Source organism: Perissodus microlepis, chromosome 6 (assembly GCF_051167445.1).
Source record: "Perissodus microlepis isolate ML-2025 ecotype Zambia chromosome 6, ASM5116744v1, whole genome shotgun sequence".
NCBI classification, from domain to species: Eukaryota; Metazoa; Chordata; class Actinopteri; order Cichliformes; family Cichlidae; genus Perissodus; species Perissodus microlepis.
In genome coordinates this window covers 13732617-13749632 of record NC_140466.1, presented here as the reverse complement: position 1 = coordinate 13749632, position 17016 = coordinate 13732617, and the positions used below count along the sequence as shown (strand labels likewise).

The 17016-nt window shown below is 39.6% G+C and overlaps 1 protein-coding gene across 1 annotated transcript; it reads left to right on the top strand.

Moving 5' to 3' along the window:
• Positions 1–1254: 1254 nt before the first annotated feature.
• On the top strand, positions 1255–14898 carry LOC146385263 (centrosomal protein of 95 kDa-like). The gene is made up of 21 exons (XM_084930893.1): positions 1255–1448; positions 2180–2308; positions 3027–3134; positions 3353–3463; positions 3910–4030; positions 5697–5815; positions 6038–6243; positions 7041–7101; positions 7219–7286; positions 7458–7675; positions 7820–7946; positions 8059–8176; positions 8431–8636; positions 8896–8991; positions 9474–9624; positions 11686–11855; positions 11952–12026; positions 12311–12463; positions 13016–13162; positions 13250–13321; positions 14011–14898. Exons 1-21 carry the CDS (start codon positions 1424–1426, stop codon positions 14185–14187), a joined length of 2658 nt encoding a protein of 885 aa, XP_084787019.1. The 5' UTR covers positions 1255–1423; the 3' UTR covers positions 14188–14898.
• Positions 14899–17016: the final 2118 nt, after the last annotated feature.

Sequence of the window (17016 nt, the reverse complement as noted above, 5' to 3'; positions counted from 1 at the left end):
ATGAAATTAGAAGTGAGAACTTCTTTCTTTTTATCTTCTTCAGTGTCCCATCCCACAAGGCTCAGTTCAACTGTGCGGTATTTACCTTTTGGTGGTTCAGTCTTTAGTTATTTAAAGCAGAATGCAAAGTGTTATGTTAAGGCACTAACATGACACCATTATTTCATCTTACAAAGTTGTGCCAAAGCTCAGTGTTGGGCTTTAATTCAATGCTTTTGTTTATTTAATCCTTCACCTTTATTTCTTTCTTAATAATGTTTTCTTATGTTGTTCATTTTAAATTCTTCTTTCTTGTGCTCCCTGTATGGGTCACCACAGAGGATCATCTATCTATCCCCAGTATCCTCTTCGGTCACACCACCTCTCTACATGTCCTCCTTCACTATATTGATGAATCTTCTCTTCCTCTTTTCTTCTGCCTGGTAGCTCCATATTCAATATCCTTTGTCCTGTTTACTCTCTCTTCACCTCCAAAACAATCTTTAAATACCCCAGTCCTATCTACACCACAGCAGGACAGCTTGAATTCACCTCCAATGCTCCTGTCTTTCCTTCCCTTCAACCTGGTTTCCTAAACACAACAGTATAACTACTTCCATCATATCTCCATCATACCTGTTTCTTTATCAGCCATAGTCCCTACATTTAAAGCCTTCGTGCTGTCTAAGCAGCTCTAACCTGTTTATCTGTGTCAGTATCTGCATCCTGTGGTGTATAACACTGGACAGGGACAACAGATTTTTAAGGTTATGTGAGCAGCAGCATTGCAGTTCAGTGTTCACTCTGTTACTTGGGTTTCTCCTGGGCAGGTTGTGTAGAGAGCTTCATCCTCCCTCTGACGTAAGGAACAGCCAATGCTGTGGGGAGTGTGTTTCTTCTGCAACAATGTTTTGGTGGGTGGTACGTGTCAAAGTAATATCCACATGAATGCAGGAGTGCGATTGTGACTACTTTGTGATTGGGTGAATGATACTTGCGTTAGTGCTTACTATTACTATTTACTTTTTTAGTGGTCTTCCACTTTTCCTCCTTTCTGCTAGCTATATGTTCAGCATCTTTTGTCCAAGATATCCACTACAGAAGGACGAGAACGATATCAGAAGGACACCTCAGTCCTTCTGATGTACTTACCGGTACTTGTAATCCTACCCCTCGTGGTACTGTTGTTGTCATTGTCTATGGAGGTTGGAGTATTGGTACCAGTAGGGGGCGGTACGTACCAATCGAAAGGCACTTCCGGAAACAAAGAACGAGCTAATGTCCAATCAGAAGACTTTTCACTTTCAAACGATGGTTCCTTCTCCCAGTTACCGAAAACCACAACAAAACGGATCGTAGCGCTCGGTCCAGGCGTTTACAGGACTCTCTTTTACAGCTAGTAGTTTTTTGTCAGCTCCATCTGCCTGCTGCAGACAGCTGTTTCATGGGAACCCAGGAGGGAGAGAGAGGTAAGGCAGAAGACCCTCCAACTCCGAGGAAAGCTAATGACACGTAACGCTGACTTAGAGCTAACGTTAGCACACGGTTAAAGTTGCGACTTCTCACTTGTCAGTAAGCCTGGCTGGTAAAAGCGATTTATCCATATATTATAGAGAGAACTAGAGATGAAAACGTGGGCTCTGCTTTTGTTGTTTTCTTAAAATGTTCACGTTCGTGTTAGCAAACATTAGCAGTCTTAGCTAGCTACTTTTGAGTTGTCTTAGCCGGTGAAGTTGCGTAAAAAACATAAAATATAACGAAACAGATGGCAGACAAATTTAGAGAGTTTTTTGATTTCAGGACAAAACACGACTACTGATGTTATTTATTTAAAACTTAATTTGTTCCCATCAAATCAACAGTTTTAGCCGGCGACTAGTGTAGATAGTAGGTAAAGACTACCCCCGCCCCGCTCTCAGACTTAAGTTTGCCGGGGGCGGTCACGATTGAGGCAAACTTAAAAGGCGTTGTGATAGAAGAACCACTTAATGTCATTAAAATGAGTTATACAAAAGTTAATAAAACTCTTCATGCTCGATAACCTCGATGTATTGTTTTAATTAAAGCGAGTTTTCCACTCGAAGTGATGACAAAGGCTCTGCTTTTGTAATTTCTTTTATACTCCATGATTACGTCAGAGAAATAAGTTCTCGAGTTGCTGTTATATGAATGAACGTGACTTCTCTTTTTTTGTCTACAGATTGGGTTGATGTGGCAAATGATCTTCTCAGCAAGTGTCACGTAAACCTGAGGCTGAAGAAACTGACTGACTGTAATGCAGATGTTTTCATTGCCCTGTATGAGAACATCCTGGGGGAGAAAGTTCCAGGTAAGAGGAAGTTACAGATCTGGCAGATGTCTGCTTTTACATTTTTTTAAGCAAAAGTGTAAAAATGTCTCTGTTCATAGCTTTGTAACTCAGTATCTTGAGATTTTGACATGTCTAATGTCTATAGATGGCGGAGCATGGGGGGCATTACTGTTGCAGGTAATCATGTAATCAAGTAGGGGGGCTACAGTCTTAAGAGAAATTCCAGTTCCAGAGTTAACAGTACTGTGAGTTTTGACTATGGCATTAATCAAATTTACAATCTTTTAAACAATACTGACATTACAATCGTTTAACAAAAGTACTCACAGTATTTGAGAAAAACCTGGATAAATAAAAATTTAAAAACAAACCAATTCAAACAAATAAAAAAACTGGACTGCACTTGCCACAGGGAGTTAACTGAACTTTCATGGAAGGACAAAAGTAAAAGACAAGATGTGCTAAAAGGGAAATGAGTGAATTATTGCAAAACATATAATCCAGAACAATAATTGTTTAACTTTCATTATATGTGGAAGCCAAAGTTGTAATTCAAATTAAAATAAAATTATTGCACAGTCCAACTATGACTTTAGTTGGGAGATTAGTTTTGTAAGCTTGCTTTCCAAGGCCCTGTTTTCTTTATTGTTAAGTTGACGGGGAAAGTTGAGCATGTATGCATTAATTCATTCAGCATTTGGTTAATCAGATGCTTGTTTGTTTTTTATATGTTTAGATTATATTGCAGTGCCATGTAGTCAAGAGGAAGATGTCCACAATGTCCAGTGTGTGATTGATTCTCTGTCCTTGGATTACCTTCAAATCAGCCTCTCACATATTACAGGTAAGAGAAAAAAAATAATTTGTAAAAACAAGGAGTTAATAATATAGGTCTAAAATTTTGAATGTGCATGTCAGAGAAGCGCAAATATGAATCACTGTTTCACATCTGCATAACATTAACTTAAATGAACTTGAGATCATCATGAAATTCATTCAATTTGTACTGCATGGCAGATGTTGCAGAAACAAGACATTTAATGAGTATGAGTTTGTTTTCAGGCGAAAATGTTGTCAGAGGGGATAAAGAGTCGGTTAAGAACCTCTTGGAAATCTTTGATGGCCTCTTGGAATATCTGAACGAGGAGATAAATGACGGGTCGCCGAACAGTGGTAGGAAAATGAAATTGTTGCTTTTCCCTCATCTTTTCCTCATTTACTTTTACTTTGAAAGGCAATTAAAACTATATGATTTCAAATGTCTATAGTGTCACAGCTTAGTGTTTCTAAAGGACTTTTGTAGTGTTTTTATACATTATGAAATGCTTTTTGTTAGGAGGCATAAAAGCTGCACTCCTGCCTCTCTTTGTTTGAGTAGAGTAGTTAAGTAGTAAAATTACAATCTGTCTTTTTTTAGTGTTTGTCAGACATTTATAACTGTGACTCTTTGAGGTTAGCACTTTGACATTTGGTGAGGGGGGGTTTCTGACTCTGTTGGGTATGAGTTTGTTTCTCTTTAAATTTCCATGAAACATGTTGTTATCACTACTTTTGTTCTCTTTTAAATCAGTGCCTTTTCTGTTTCTACCTCTGTCATTTGCAAAATTCATGTTTTTCAGAGGAGCAGAATGGCAGTCTCAGTGAGGATGCACACGGTGACATCAATGATCCGCCTGGATGTGATGCTACAGAGCAGAAGGAGACAAAGCTGGAGGTGGCGTCCTTGTCATCGAGTGCAGAGTAAGCACAGACATGTTTTATAGACTTTACACAAGTCTCAGTACAATGTAAAAGAATATTACTGTTTGTTTTCTTCCCATGAACCAAAACACCACTGACAGACAGGTCTGATATTGATGACTCAGACCGCCATCATTCAGCTTTAGAGCACATCCTGCTCTACGCCCTGTTGACACAGCAGCCTTTTAACAGCAGTGTAAATAATAAAATGTTAATGGCTGTCATAATAGATGAAAGACATCAAAACATGTTTGAGTTTTTTTGTGGTGCTGCTTGGACCACTGCTTTATTAATTCTCTTCAGAACTCTTAATATTCATGTTTTTTAAGAATAATAAGAAATTAACAAAAGTACTGATACTAGGGCTGCCACGATTAGTCGACTAGTCACGATTACGTCGACTGTCAAAATCGTCGACGACTGATTTAACAGTCGACGCGTCGTTTGAAGCTTTGTAAGATCCCAAAAGACGCAGGAATAAGTAGTAGGATTTAAGAGTGTAATAACGGACTGAAACAGAAGATGGCAGCACTGCATGTACAAGGATGCCAGCTGCCGTTAAACCCCGAAGAAGAAGAAGAAGCTGTGTCCCAGAATTCATAGCGCGGCCCAGCTCAGTTTACAACAATGGCGGCAGCTAGTTAGTTTTAATATTACTCTTATTATTCTTTCTGGGTCACAAAATAAACGTTTAACATATTTTCAGGCGAGAATGTAGCTGTGTAAACCTCAAATATCTGCTCAGTTTATCAAGACACCACATATTTTAAAAAGCGCCCCGACGTTTTCGGAGACGTCTGTTACCCACTAGCTCGATAGCTAGCCGGGGGCAAGGCTCACTAGAGCTGCTGAGAACCGCGGACTCCCGGCTTCAAACCCACCACTGTCTTTCGCTACTCGGGTTAAACATATATAAGTCACTTAGATAACTTAAAAATGTTATTGTTTGGCTTTTTTCAGTATTTTATTTGTTCCTGAGTAAATCGGTTTGGCTGAGATTAAAGTTATAGTTTTTACACAGCTGAATAAACGTCAAGCAGACAGCTGATTATCAGAAGTGTGAGATGCTCGAGAATTTACTCCGGTGTCCTGTTATATTTTAGATAGCAAGGAGTTTATTAAACTTCACTGAAACAATCTGCAAATGTCATTAAAATTCAATAAACTATCATCTTGTCTTTATTTTTAGTTAGCACATACCTTAAACACTGAAAGCTGTAAGCTAATGATAGTTATATAAGAGCAGATGCTGCTGGTGCAATAAGCTGTACGTTTTACGTCCAATGGATGATGATCTGATTAGTCGACTAATCGCAAAAATAATCGGTGACTAGTCGACTATCAGAATAATCGTTTGTGGCAGCCCTAACTGATACAGCACGTGTCTGAGTCATTCTACACACCCGTTAAAATTACTGGCAATCTTTTCTAAGCCTTGTATCTTAAAAATATAATTAACTGACATTTTAATGTCTAAGTTTAATTATTTCTAGACTTCTTGTGCTGCAGTTGAATTTAGTAGAAATTTGTCCTTATGGGTTGCCCACTCTAATCATCTGAGAAAGAGAGATACGCACGTGCTGTGAAGATTACAGAGGCGGCTTGTTAAAGTCAAAAAACTTGTCGGTAATTAATTTGATACAGTCTGAATGTTCTCATTATTCAGGTCTGCCGTCCAGTCCAGTAAACAGTCCATCCACTCCTGGAATGGTGAGGAGGTGGGGTCAGCCAGCGAGCTCATTGGGCTGGGCGTGTCTGCGCGCACATTCATAGATAAAAAAGAAGGTAAGGCTTGCTTTGCCTCAATGACAGTGATTGTTTTGGGGATAATACTTTATTTCTTTGTGCATATAACAAAAAATTATAATTTTCCACAGTTTCTTCAATTTTTTTTGTGTTTGATATTTTGGAAATGTATAAGAAGACATGGGCAATTTGATGCTTTATTAAAAGTCCAGGTGAGCTACCTTTTAATCCAAGAACTGGCTGTCCCTCCGCCAACCTCAGATGCACCAACCACCTCTGGTCCTGTGGACAATGATGAAGCTCCACAGACTGAACCGATATACTCAGCCATTGCACTGCAGCCACCAAACCAGTCCAACACTCCTCACACTCCCATTGTAGGCCCTCACTTACCCGATCAACTCCCCACAGCTGCTGTTGTCAAAGAACAGCACACAGAGGAGGAAGTCAGCCTCATCACTACAGAGGTATCCTTTAAATATAGTATGATAAGGTTGAAGTGTTTTATGTGTTCTGTCTGCTGTGAACTGCAGTTTAAAACGACATGCAAAGTTTTACAACTGGTGTGTTATGTTAATATTCTACACTTTTCCTATCATACACACACTTCCCACTTTGGTGACTCCAATTCAAATAAAGGAAGGATGAGCTTATGCTGACTTGGCTTCTCTGACAACATAAGTTACTCCAGTAATGCACTTCATTTTGACGTTCACATTTTCTGAATGTCTTCAACATTCACTTGCTGAACCTTTATATATATTTGTGTTTTGAGTATCTGTTGTCTGCAAGCAGAACTTGGTTATAAGATAATATCTGATAAAATTGAATTGAATTGAATTGAATTGAATCTGCTAAAAGATTAGCATTTTTCCAGCATGTTTCAAGTCTGTTTACATCTGTTCATCACTTGATGAGGAAGTCTCTGGAATCAGGAAGTGCCATGTTTACGCTGTTGTGATCTGTAAAACTATCTATGCTAACAGGTCCTGACGTGAGTCTGACCGTCTACAGCACAAAGTACAGAGAAACAAGCACCAAGTTAATTTTCCCTTATCTTTCTTCTGAGTAGTTTTTTTGTACTTTGATTATCAGCCCTTATATTAGATTCTAAAAAGCCTTCTTAGGTTTCTGATTATTTTATAGAGTTGAGTTTTGAGTGCTGCAGATTATGTTTAGTGCTAAATCTAAGTCTTTGTAATGAATTAGTTTTGCCTAAAACTCTTTATGCTTTCTCCTTATTTTTTCACTCCTCTTTTCACAGACCTCAAAACTAGTGGCTGAAACTAATGGACTACAGTCTCCTACCCACTGCCAGTCCCCTGGTGAGTCAAAGCACACCACAGTCGATAAGGACACAATTTCAAGTGAATTGTGATGAAAGTGATGAAAACATGATTGGAGATTAAGTGAAGCATCACATAGTTTTGTTTAATTTTCAGCTGTAAGTGAGAAATCTTCAACCAGCCAGCAGAGAGTTGAGACAGAAGTGGAGGGAGAGACGCTGGAGGTGAGAGTGCAAGCAGTAAGACTTCACTTGTACCAATTTTACAGTTTTAATATACCATCTAATGGTAAATTGTAAACTTGTGTGCTAGATGTGGTGCTTAATTAGCATGTACAATAATACTCAGATGCACAGTTTAAGTCAAATTGACGCTTTTCTTCTTTCTATTCTTAGCCGACTAACGGAGGTCCCAGGAGGGTTTTATTCCGAACACAACCAGATGTGCTTTTCCTCACCCTGCAAGATGGGACGACACCTGCCACCCCTTCTCCACAAGACACTGAAGAGGAAGATGAGGAGAATTTGAGTTGCACACGAAGATTAAAGGACAGAAGGATACACTGTAGAGAAAGAACTGCTCTCAAGGAAGACTTTGTAACTCACACTGAGAGGTAAACCGAATGGAAGAAAGCTATGGGGAAAAACAGAATCTATCACAGATTCAGATTGTTATGTGGAGGCAGTGTGGTGAATGTCATGTTTTTGATTTCCTAACCATCTTCTTTATGCTCTATATTATTGCCCTGGCCAAGCAGTAGCAGGACAGCACAAGAGGATTTTGAAGAGCCTCTGTCTTATAATCGAAAAAGGAACAAGCAGGCAGAACAAGAGTTGCATGAGATATCTGAAAACCTCTCCCATCGACTAGAAGAACTCGATCAGGTATGTTTGCATTTAGTTGACTGAAGTGATCAGTGAGTTCACAACTCAGTTGTGTCACTGTTCTCGAGTGAGTACTGGTTACGATATTTTAAGTCTTGTGTAATTAATGTAGATGCTTAAACGAGTTCTGGGGGAAACTGGAGAGTCCACCGAGGTCAGAGAGGAGGACAAGCAGTCGCACCACAGCGACAGCATCATGGAGCGTCGCAGGACTTCAAGACAGGACACAGGTGTGCACACATTTTTGAGCACAAACTTTGTTGTTGTTCTTTTCAATTTTGACAGTAAACTACTAACAAATGCCACAACTTTTATTATTGATTTTTACCACATCACATTGCCTGGTTGGTGAAAAAAGGATTTCCAGTTGATTTTAAAAATCTTGTTGTAGGTCTTTATATTGTTCTTAGAAAATACTATCTTAACCATTCTGGATCTCATGCAAATTATTGAAATTGGTGAATTATACATTTAACTGTTTCAGGAGCACCTGATTTTGAGTCTACCCACCGAGCACGCTCCTTATCCCCTTCCCCTCCACGAGTCCGTCGTTCCCTGCAGGGACAGCTGGAGGATGTGATGGCAGAGGCTCTTAGGTTGGATGATGGGAGACAGTCCAACCTCACAGCGTCTGATCGATCAAGGCGAGGAGAGCTACACCACAGACCATCTCACAGAAAACATGACAAGGTATTAACACAGTACTAGTGCACTAAATATTACAAGATAATCAATTAGATGCTAAACTGACTTTTAAGAGTAGTTAAAGGACAATAATGATCAAGTTTAGTCATGAACGTTTTTGCAACTGAAAAAAAGGTCATATTTGGCAAATATACTGTGCAAATTTAAAGATGCCATACGCAAATGTGAGCAATATTTTAAGCAAATAAAATATACAACCAGAAATGGTGAAGTTGAAAATAAAATGATTATTTCTCTTTTTCAGTATCTGGAGAACGAAGCGTACGAGGAGGAGCTAAAAAGATATGAAGAAAAAGAACGTAAAGAGTTAGATAAGGCTCGCATCAAAGCTCGGGAAGCTGTAAGTTATAAATCTACGGTTTTCTGTTAAAGATTATTTAATTATTAAAAAAGTAAAACCAACCCTGGGTCCAAATTTAAAAAAAAAAAAAAGATGGTATATTCTAAAAAATAGGTACACCTTTGAGATAACATAAGTAGAAAAAAATTTCTAACGTATAGCATATTGGTTCACAGAGAATACAAAGTTGAATCTATTTAAACAAAAATCAGTGAACTATGGTACAGTAAATGTTTTGGGATGCATTCAAAGAAAATTTCCAAATAAGGGAAAAAAAATTACTAGAAAAATAAAAACTGCCCTTAATTTTAGGCGTATTTTACTTAAGACTTTTATGAACATAAACAACAAGATTTTCCTTTTAAAGCAATATGTCAAAATGGTAAAGAAGCAGTTATATTAATCTCTGTGAATCCTTCTGTTTAGTTGTGAGCGTAGAGTCGTTTGTTCTAGTTTACTAAACTGGGACTGTGTGTGTGCAGGAGCGAGAATACAGAGAGGCCATACTAAAGGATGTTTCGCCAGACCCCAGACCCTCACCAGCTAAACTGAAAGCTCAGCATAAATCACAGCGTACTGCACAAACCACTCCAGGACAGAGACGACTGGAGGCTCCCAGGAAAGCTCCATCAAGTAAGTTTTGGGTGAGGCTGAGGGTTTGGAAACTGTTCTGTTTGGCTGTGATCACTCAGCTTTAGCATTAACCAGTGTTTGAGTTTTATGAATGTTCGTATTTGTGGCTTCGGGCTGGCTGGCCCTCTGATAATCACAGAAATAGCACTTCTGGTAGATTCAGAGGTAAGGACACAAAGTGTGTTTGCTGCTGCAGCACTTTCTGTTGGACATTAGGCGAGTCTTCATCAGCTGAATGGACTCCTCATCTACTGTGTAATGTGGAGCTTTTCTGAAATGCATCAGAAAAAAGAGCTGAGAAACAAAAGGACTGACTGTATGAAGCATGACTACAGATGGTGAAATACAGGAGAGGGTGGAGTGGAGGATGGAGTTCAGAGTACTTGAGTATAGTTGAATGATGTAAAGCAAAGCTTAGAAAGAGTTTTCTACTTAAATCTTGTTGCTGAATGTGATCACTGCTTACTTAATTCTCTGGCAGATTTACTTGAAGGTCTTTAAACTAATGTCAGGATGCTAATGTCTTTATAATGGCTTTATAACTTCATAGCCTTTAAATGGTTGAAGATATGGAACGTTTGGCAAATCGATTTTAGATTGAGAAGAAACAGATATTTTTAAAAAATGGCGAAGGAAAAATGAAAGTGTTTTGGTGATAGGTCTAAATTCAGAAGATTTGGGCATGCTGAAGCAATGATTCTCTTTTGGTGAGTGTTCTTGTTTGTGTGTTTGTTGTTTCCGTTTGTCAGTGGATTGCTTCTTGATGCTAAGAATGAAGATGAAGAGACTACCCTGAAACATTTGTGGACATTTACCAATAAATTGACACAGATATTACAACACCTCTGTATCTTCCACACTGCAAATATCACATGTTATGCATGACTATTACACAGGTTTGGCTGTGTAAATCATTCATAGCGATGCACGGAGAATCCAAATTAGATGGAAGTAGATTATTCTCCAACGCCCGTGTGCATCTGAACTGACCTGACGGTTGGTCCCTTACTTCCTTGTCGCCATGGCAACAGTACCAACCAAAAACACATACTTTAAGACAGACCGGGTCATAATGTATTATTGTTACACTCAAACATTGCAACTATTCTTTCTGTATTTGCTTTGACAGACAATAACTGAACCTCTGTTATTGTCTGTCTTTCTTTAACACTCCCCCCCCCCGACTTTGCTAGAAAAAGTAATGAGGTCAAGGAAAACAATGCTTTAGGAAATATCCTATATCCTGTGATCCTCGGATAATGACTGCACACTCATACCGATTTCAATTCGCTGATAAATAACATTTACATAATTTGCACCACTTCTAAACAGAGAGTTAGTTTAATTTTGTGTGAGAGTTGTTCTGCAGTCTTGTATTCTTAGTTTAACCTTTAAAACTGTGGTTTTGAGTTTTTGTTTAATCTAGTTTCCTTACTGGGTTCCTTGGGGATGGTTCAACTAGTATCTCTTTTTGAGCCACAGGTTTCTATCTGAGATTCAAAAAGAGAGAGAATCATCAGCTGCATTTCCTGTAATTTGTGGTAGTTTTTCCAGACATAAATGTTGAGTATCTTGTGACTTTGTGGTGGCTGAAGTTTCCACCCCTTGGGCGTGTAGGCAGATGATGTTGACATGTAAACCTGATGATGTCCCTCTGAAGAGCTACTCACTATGTCTAACTTTAGAAACATGTCTCTGTTGACAGTATTGAAGACTGAAGGAAAGATGAAAAGTGTCCGGATATAGGACAAGTAATGACATTCTTGTAAAGCCCCACATAAAAAGGCACACACACCAGGTCCCCTGCTTTGATGTTGGCTTCCCTGTTGAGCTGATGTTTGAGTTGTAAACAGAAAAAGACTTAATCCAATTAGACACGTTTCTGGTTAATCTGCTTTGAAATGGGTATAACTTTTATTCTTATTGTAGTAAATGCCATCCGTGGAGTCTTATAAATGAGACAGATATGTTGAATGGAGGATTGCATTGAAGTATGTTAGTTGTTAGTTTGTCACAAACAATAAATAAATGTTCTTCTCTGTGCTTCATGTGTCTCTACAGTGAGAATAATGGAGAATGAGCTTCTCCCGGTGCTCCGGGACGAGTTGCCTCACCTTCACATCTCACCTCACGCCCTGGGTCGAATGTGGGAGCAGCAAATGCAGCAGGTGGACAGACTCCACGTAATGTCGTCCAATCACAGTCGGCATCGCAGCAAACTCTCCAGAGAGGTAGGACAGTGGTCATTACATGTCTGGTGCATTTTTGACCTGTACTAGATCATCTGATGAATGGCCTCATTAATAAATATGTAATTAAACTTCCAGTTGGAGGAAGCTCAGAGGAAACACGATCTGCTGGCTGAGCTCGTTCATAAAGGACAGGACCACAGCAGGCGCCTGGTGAGCTTTAACATATCAGACAGTTACACTACAGTCCACTGCTGTCCCTTTTTCAAAACTAAACCTGATCCTACACATTTCGACCAAACATCGTCTGGTGCAGGTGCCAAAAACCTGGCAACACTGAGTAAAAATCATTTCTCAAACCTTTCAACATAAAAGACACCAAAGTCAAGCTGGCTCTGCAATGGCGTCCTGTTGCTGTGCAAAAAAAAAGTGCAGGACACAGGCTCTACCTGCCTGTGCTGGACAGCATTTCTCTAACTGACCTTTCGATCATTTAGAGAGACTTCAAAGAGCGAATCCAGCAGCAGAAGTCGACGCAGAACAGGCTGAGGGACCAGAGACAGCAGATAGCTCGAGCCAAGAAGTACCACAACGACTATCATGTTCAGCACCGAGCCCGCCTCATGAGGGCTCGCACCAAGGAGGAGAGGGTGGGTACTGAAGGGACAGTTTAGGACTAAAGACAAGTAATTATTTACTCATAATCATGATGTTCCTCTTTGTTTTAAAAATGTGCATGCTGGTGCCTGATGTGATATTAACAAACTCACCGTGTGGCAGCATAAAAACATTTTATTGCTGTAAAGGTAGAAATGTATCCAGTGATCTCAGTTAACAAGCTGAAACAGTAAATGCTGGATTTATTTGACGGCTTCTACTTTCTACAGTGGACTCAATATCGTACCTACCATTGTACCCTCATCCATGTCCTCTGAGTCCAGACTGTTTCTGACTCTAAGCAATAAAGTTTGACATCAAATACTGGTGTGGGTGTTTGAAAGGAGCAGTACAGGAAATTTGAGCCACCAGCTTATTTTCCCATTTTCAGCAGCTCCCTGTAAATAGATAAATATGAAAATGAAAAAAGTTTTACAGCAGATATTTATAGTTACTGGACTGCTGTAGATTATTTATCAAGTAGACTTCAGTAAAGGTTGGACTAATTTGAGTGATGACTAAAGTGTGTCTGTGTGTGTTTGCAGATGTTTCGGCAGCTATTCGACGAGGGTTTGGAGATACAGAAGAATCGGCTGAGAGAGCAGAGAGCTTATGCCAGGGAGCAGCGACTGGAACAGCAGAGACGACACGAGGATCAGATCAAGTCCATGGAGAACTATTATAAAGATCAGGTAAGATGCAGCTTTCTGCCATTTCAAAATAAAGGCGACGACACACCCATTCCAGGTGAAGTCGGTGACGTGCTGTCTCTCTTTCAGTTTTCACTGCTAGCTGAAAAACTTGCACAAGAGCGGCAGGACATCCAGGTTCGGAAAAAAGCTCAAGAAAAGGTAAATTATATACTTGTTGCTGCTGCTTATTGTTAATTTAAATATTTGTTAGAAAGTAGGAAAATTAAATGTTCAAATTGCACCTGATCCCGTCAAAACGCATTAAAGAAATCAATGTAATTTGCTATACGGTCCAGCAGAGGGCACCCTTTAAACTCACCTGCATGCTCTGCAGGTAGAGAATGCAGTACTGCAGCGATCGTCCAGAAATCCAAACAAATAGTTGTCAAAACCAGGCAGCAGCATCAACTGTACATTTTTTTTATTTTATTTTTTTTGTACACCCAGTTTCTCACAACCATAAAAAGCATTTGTATAAAAGGAAATGCAGCGATTTGAAATTATTTTTGGTAGAAGTTTTTCAGGATGAAGACAAACTGGGTCCCAGCTGTAGGACATCCAAGAGGGAATTGTATAAACTTTGTAGAGTTTTTATGTGATTTCATGTGAATCCACAGATTTTCCTGTGCATGGTATGCAGCATATCAAAACTAAATATATTACACTGAATTTCCTCAGTCCACTCTTAGAGATCCTCATAAACCACAGTGCTTTGCTGTTGCACTGTAGTCATGGAAACCGCAGGACAAACAACATACACACAGTTTATATGCCAGAAAACACAAATGATCAATCATTTAAATAATTTAAAGATTTACAGTTTATTTTCTTTCTTTTTTTCCCCGCAGGCACTGCTGAAGATGAAGCGAGAGCTGCGTTCCAGGATGGAGCGTGAAATCGGCGAATTGCAAAGAATCATTATCCAGAACGACGAGGACGACTACTTCCAGGAGCTGGAGATCCAGAGGCTGCGTAATCGGGTTCGGATGGCCTCCTTCCAGTACAACACTAGCTATCTGCACTGACCAAGGAAGACTCGGGTCTGACTGGTTTGAATCAAAGGACTTTCTGCCATTCACAGCCAACGGTACGAGAACCCGATGAACAGTACGATCTACTAAGGCGTCCTCCTTCAGAGCTTTGCACAGGAAAAGGATATTCTCTTTGTAAGAACTTGTTCATGTGCTGATTATTGATTACTGATGAACTGAACACACTCTGACTAAATGTAGCTATTGGCTAGTTTGGCTAGCTCTTCCTCTCTCACCTCAGCTGCTGATCTTAAAAAGACACCTTGGACCTTTTCTGGGTGGGTTTTTGGTACTTGATAACTAAGAATGTTTTAACTCCTTCACTGTGCAGTCTTTGTGTTGTTAATGTAGCAAAAAACCTAGCAATGTTCTTCCTCTTGCCAAATAAGGACCACAGATGCAAAGTTAAGTATGAACGTCACAGACTGACGACTCTTAACATTTTTCCTTTTATGTGCAACATCTTCCTTAATATTTTAACCATGCCAGTGGATTATTTATTTTTTAACTTTAATGTTTGGATTTTAATTAACCTGGTTTGCTTTCTCATCACCGGGGTAGCGATAATCAGTCTTTAATGATCCCTTATTTTCCTCAGCTCCATTGTGATTGTTTTTTTGTTTTGTTTTTTTTTAACCTCAGCTGAACTTGAAAGCTTTGGACTGATGCACAAAGGTTTCCTCCATTAAAAACACCGTCTACTGACACTGTATCGTTTCTATGAGCACACACACAACAACTGTCAGCACCTATTAAATGTGTGAGCGTGACTTGAATGATACATAGATGCCTAATACAGTCAACTGAATGATCATAAACATACTGTGAAGGATGAAGGTTGTTGTTTTAAAGCTGAGGTAAGATTTTTTTTTTTGTTAAAGTGAAGAGGAGACTGTGGCTCAGGACGTAGACTAGGTCATATAGTAATTTGAAAGTCAGCAGTTCAAGTCATCCAGAGGCAACCTCTAGACTTCAATCCCCATGTTAAGATGGACGGCATTAGAGCATTAACCTCTTGAAAGCCTACCAGGAGTAACCCTTGATGATCTTTTCTAAAATGAATGGTTTCTGTCGTGTTTCAGGCCTGTTACATGACTGGATGTGCATCAGAAGTTAGTGGGGGTGGTCTCTGCCTATGTAGCTATTCTTGGAAAACTATGACGACCACTAAAATAGCTTCCAAACTCTGACTTTATTGATACATGCTGAGGTTAATTGTTTGATGTCTGGGTAGTTTCCCCCTTCATAACAACTCTGAGTGAGGTGGTGTGTTTTTAAATAACTCATCCACCCGCGTAATTCGGTTAGCGGTGTTGGCACATTAACTGTAAGGTGTACTAGGCTCCATCGACGTTTGTGAGATTGATCAGCAAAAGCATTTAAAATCTCTGAGTGCTCTGTGGGAGTGGGCAAGTGCCATTAAACTACCAGTCCATTTACCATGGCATGCAGAGGAAAACTGGGTAATCTAGAGGCCTTTGGATATATTATCTCCTTCCTGTCTGCCCTTAGTTTGCATAATGATTTCCAGTCATTATGCAAACTAGTCTGGGTTAACTTGAAAAGGTTTTTTTTTTTTTTTTAAAAAAGGCATTGCCACTGATGGGTAACCAGGCAGCAGTCAAACTAAAATCACCTTTGACAGGGAAACTTGCTACTAATGCACACTGCTTGTAGCCATTGCCAGATTTGGCTTTTTAAACTGAAGAAGAGGGAAGTAGGTTAATTTTTATTTTATTTTTTTACTTACTGAGTAGTCTGGGAACCAATCGGATCATTCAGACCACCGGATGTAGCAGAGGCTGAGAGTTTAATCAGTAAGCAAGGAAATGAGATCAGATGTTGAAAATGAAACAGCACAAACTTTCTTCAGCGGGATCTTCTGATCTGTTAGAACCATTTGTTCAACTGTAATCAGAGTTTGTTTGTGGAAGCAAACTCGAACACTGTGAAAGTCCACAGGGGCCTAACAAGGAATACAATCAAGTGAGTTTTATACATGAACCAGCTTAACATCAGCCGATACTCCCCTCTGGTACTTGTTGGTGACACTTCTTTGCTCCGTCCATTTTCTGACTCTTTCCCACTAGGAATAGTGGGAAACACTAGGAATAACCATCGTCTTTGTCATCGTCATCGTCCGACAGGTTGGCCCGCTTACAGTGGCTCTCACAGAAGCATCAGTCCTGGTAAGTGACCAGCTTCAGTCCTTTGACTTCTTTCCTTACTGTACACTGCTGCATTCCTGGCATGACTCGAACAGCTGCAGGATGCACTCTTCATCCACGATGATCTCTGACAGGCTGAAGGGAGCAAAAGAAATGCAGCAGTTAATTATAGGAGGATGCTGATGTTTTTAAAGAGTATGAAAATGTGAGGTGATGCAGTGAAGTTTTGCTGAAAATGAACAAAAGCCTGATTTTTGAGCTGAGGTATCACAGCTGAGGTACCTTCCCATGTCCACCAGGTGATGTCCATCTCCCACCCTTAATGAGGTGCTGAATTATTTGTTTACATCTTCTTGATCTATTCTAGATTTATTTTACATGTGTGAGCACTTTTACTGAAATAATCTGCTATTTTTTTTTCAAGTCTTTTAGCTTTGGTAAGTGAAACTCGCCTCCATTTTCTTTATTTTTGCCTGCGTCTTTTTTCCTCAGCTCCTGAGAATAGACAAGCAGCAGGTCAGCAGAAAAGCTTAGGCAGCAGCTGGATTTATATCCAATACTTCATATTCAGCTGTATCACAAAATTCACTAAAACCGGATTCAAATTCAGCAACAAAAATAAAATTCAAAGTGCAGGGTCCACAGCCGAAGTCTC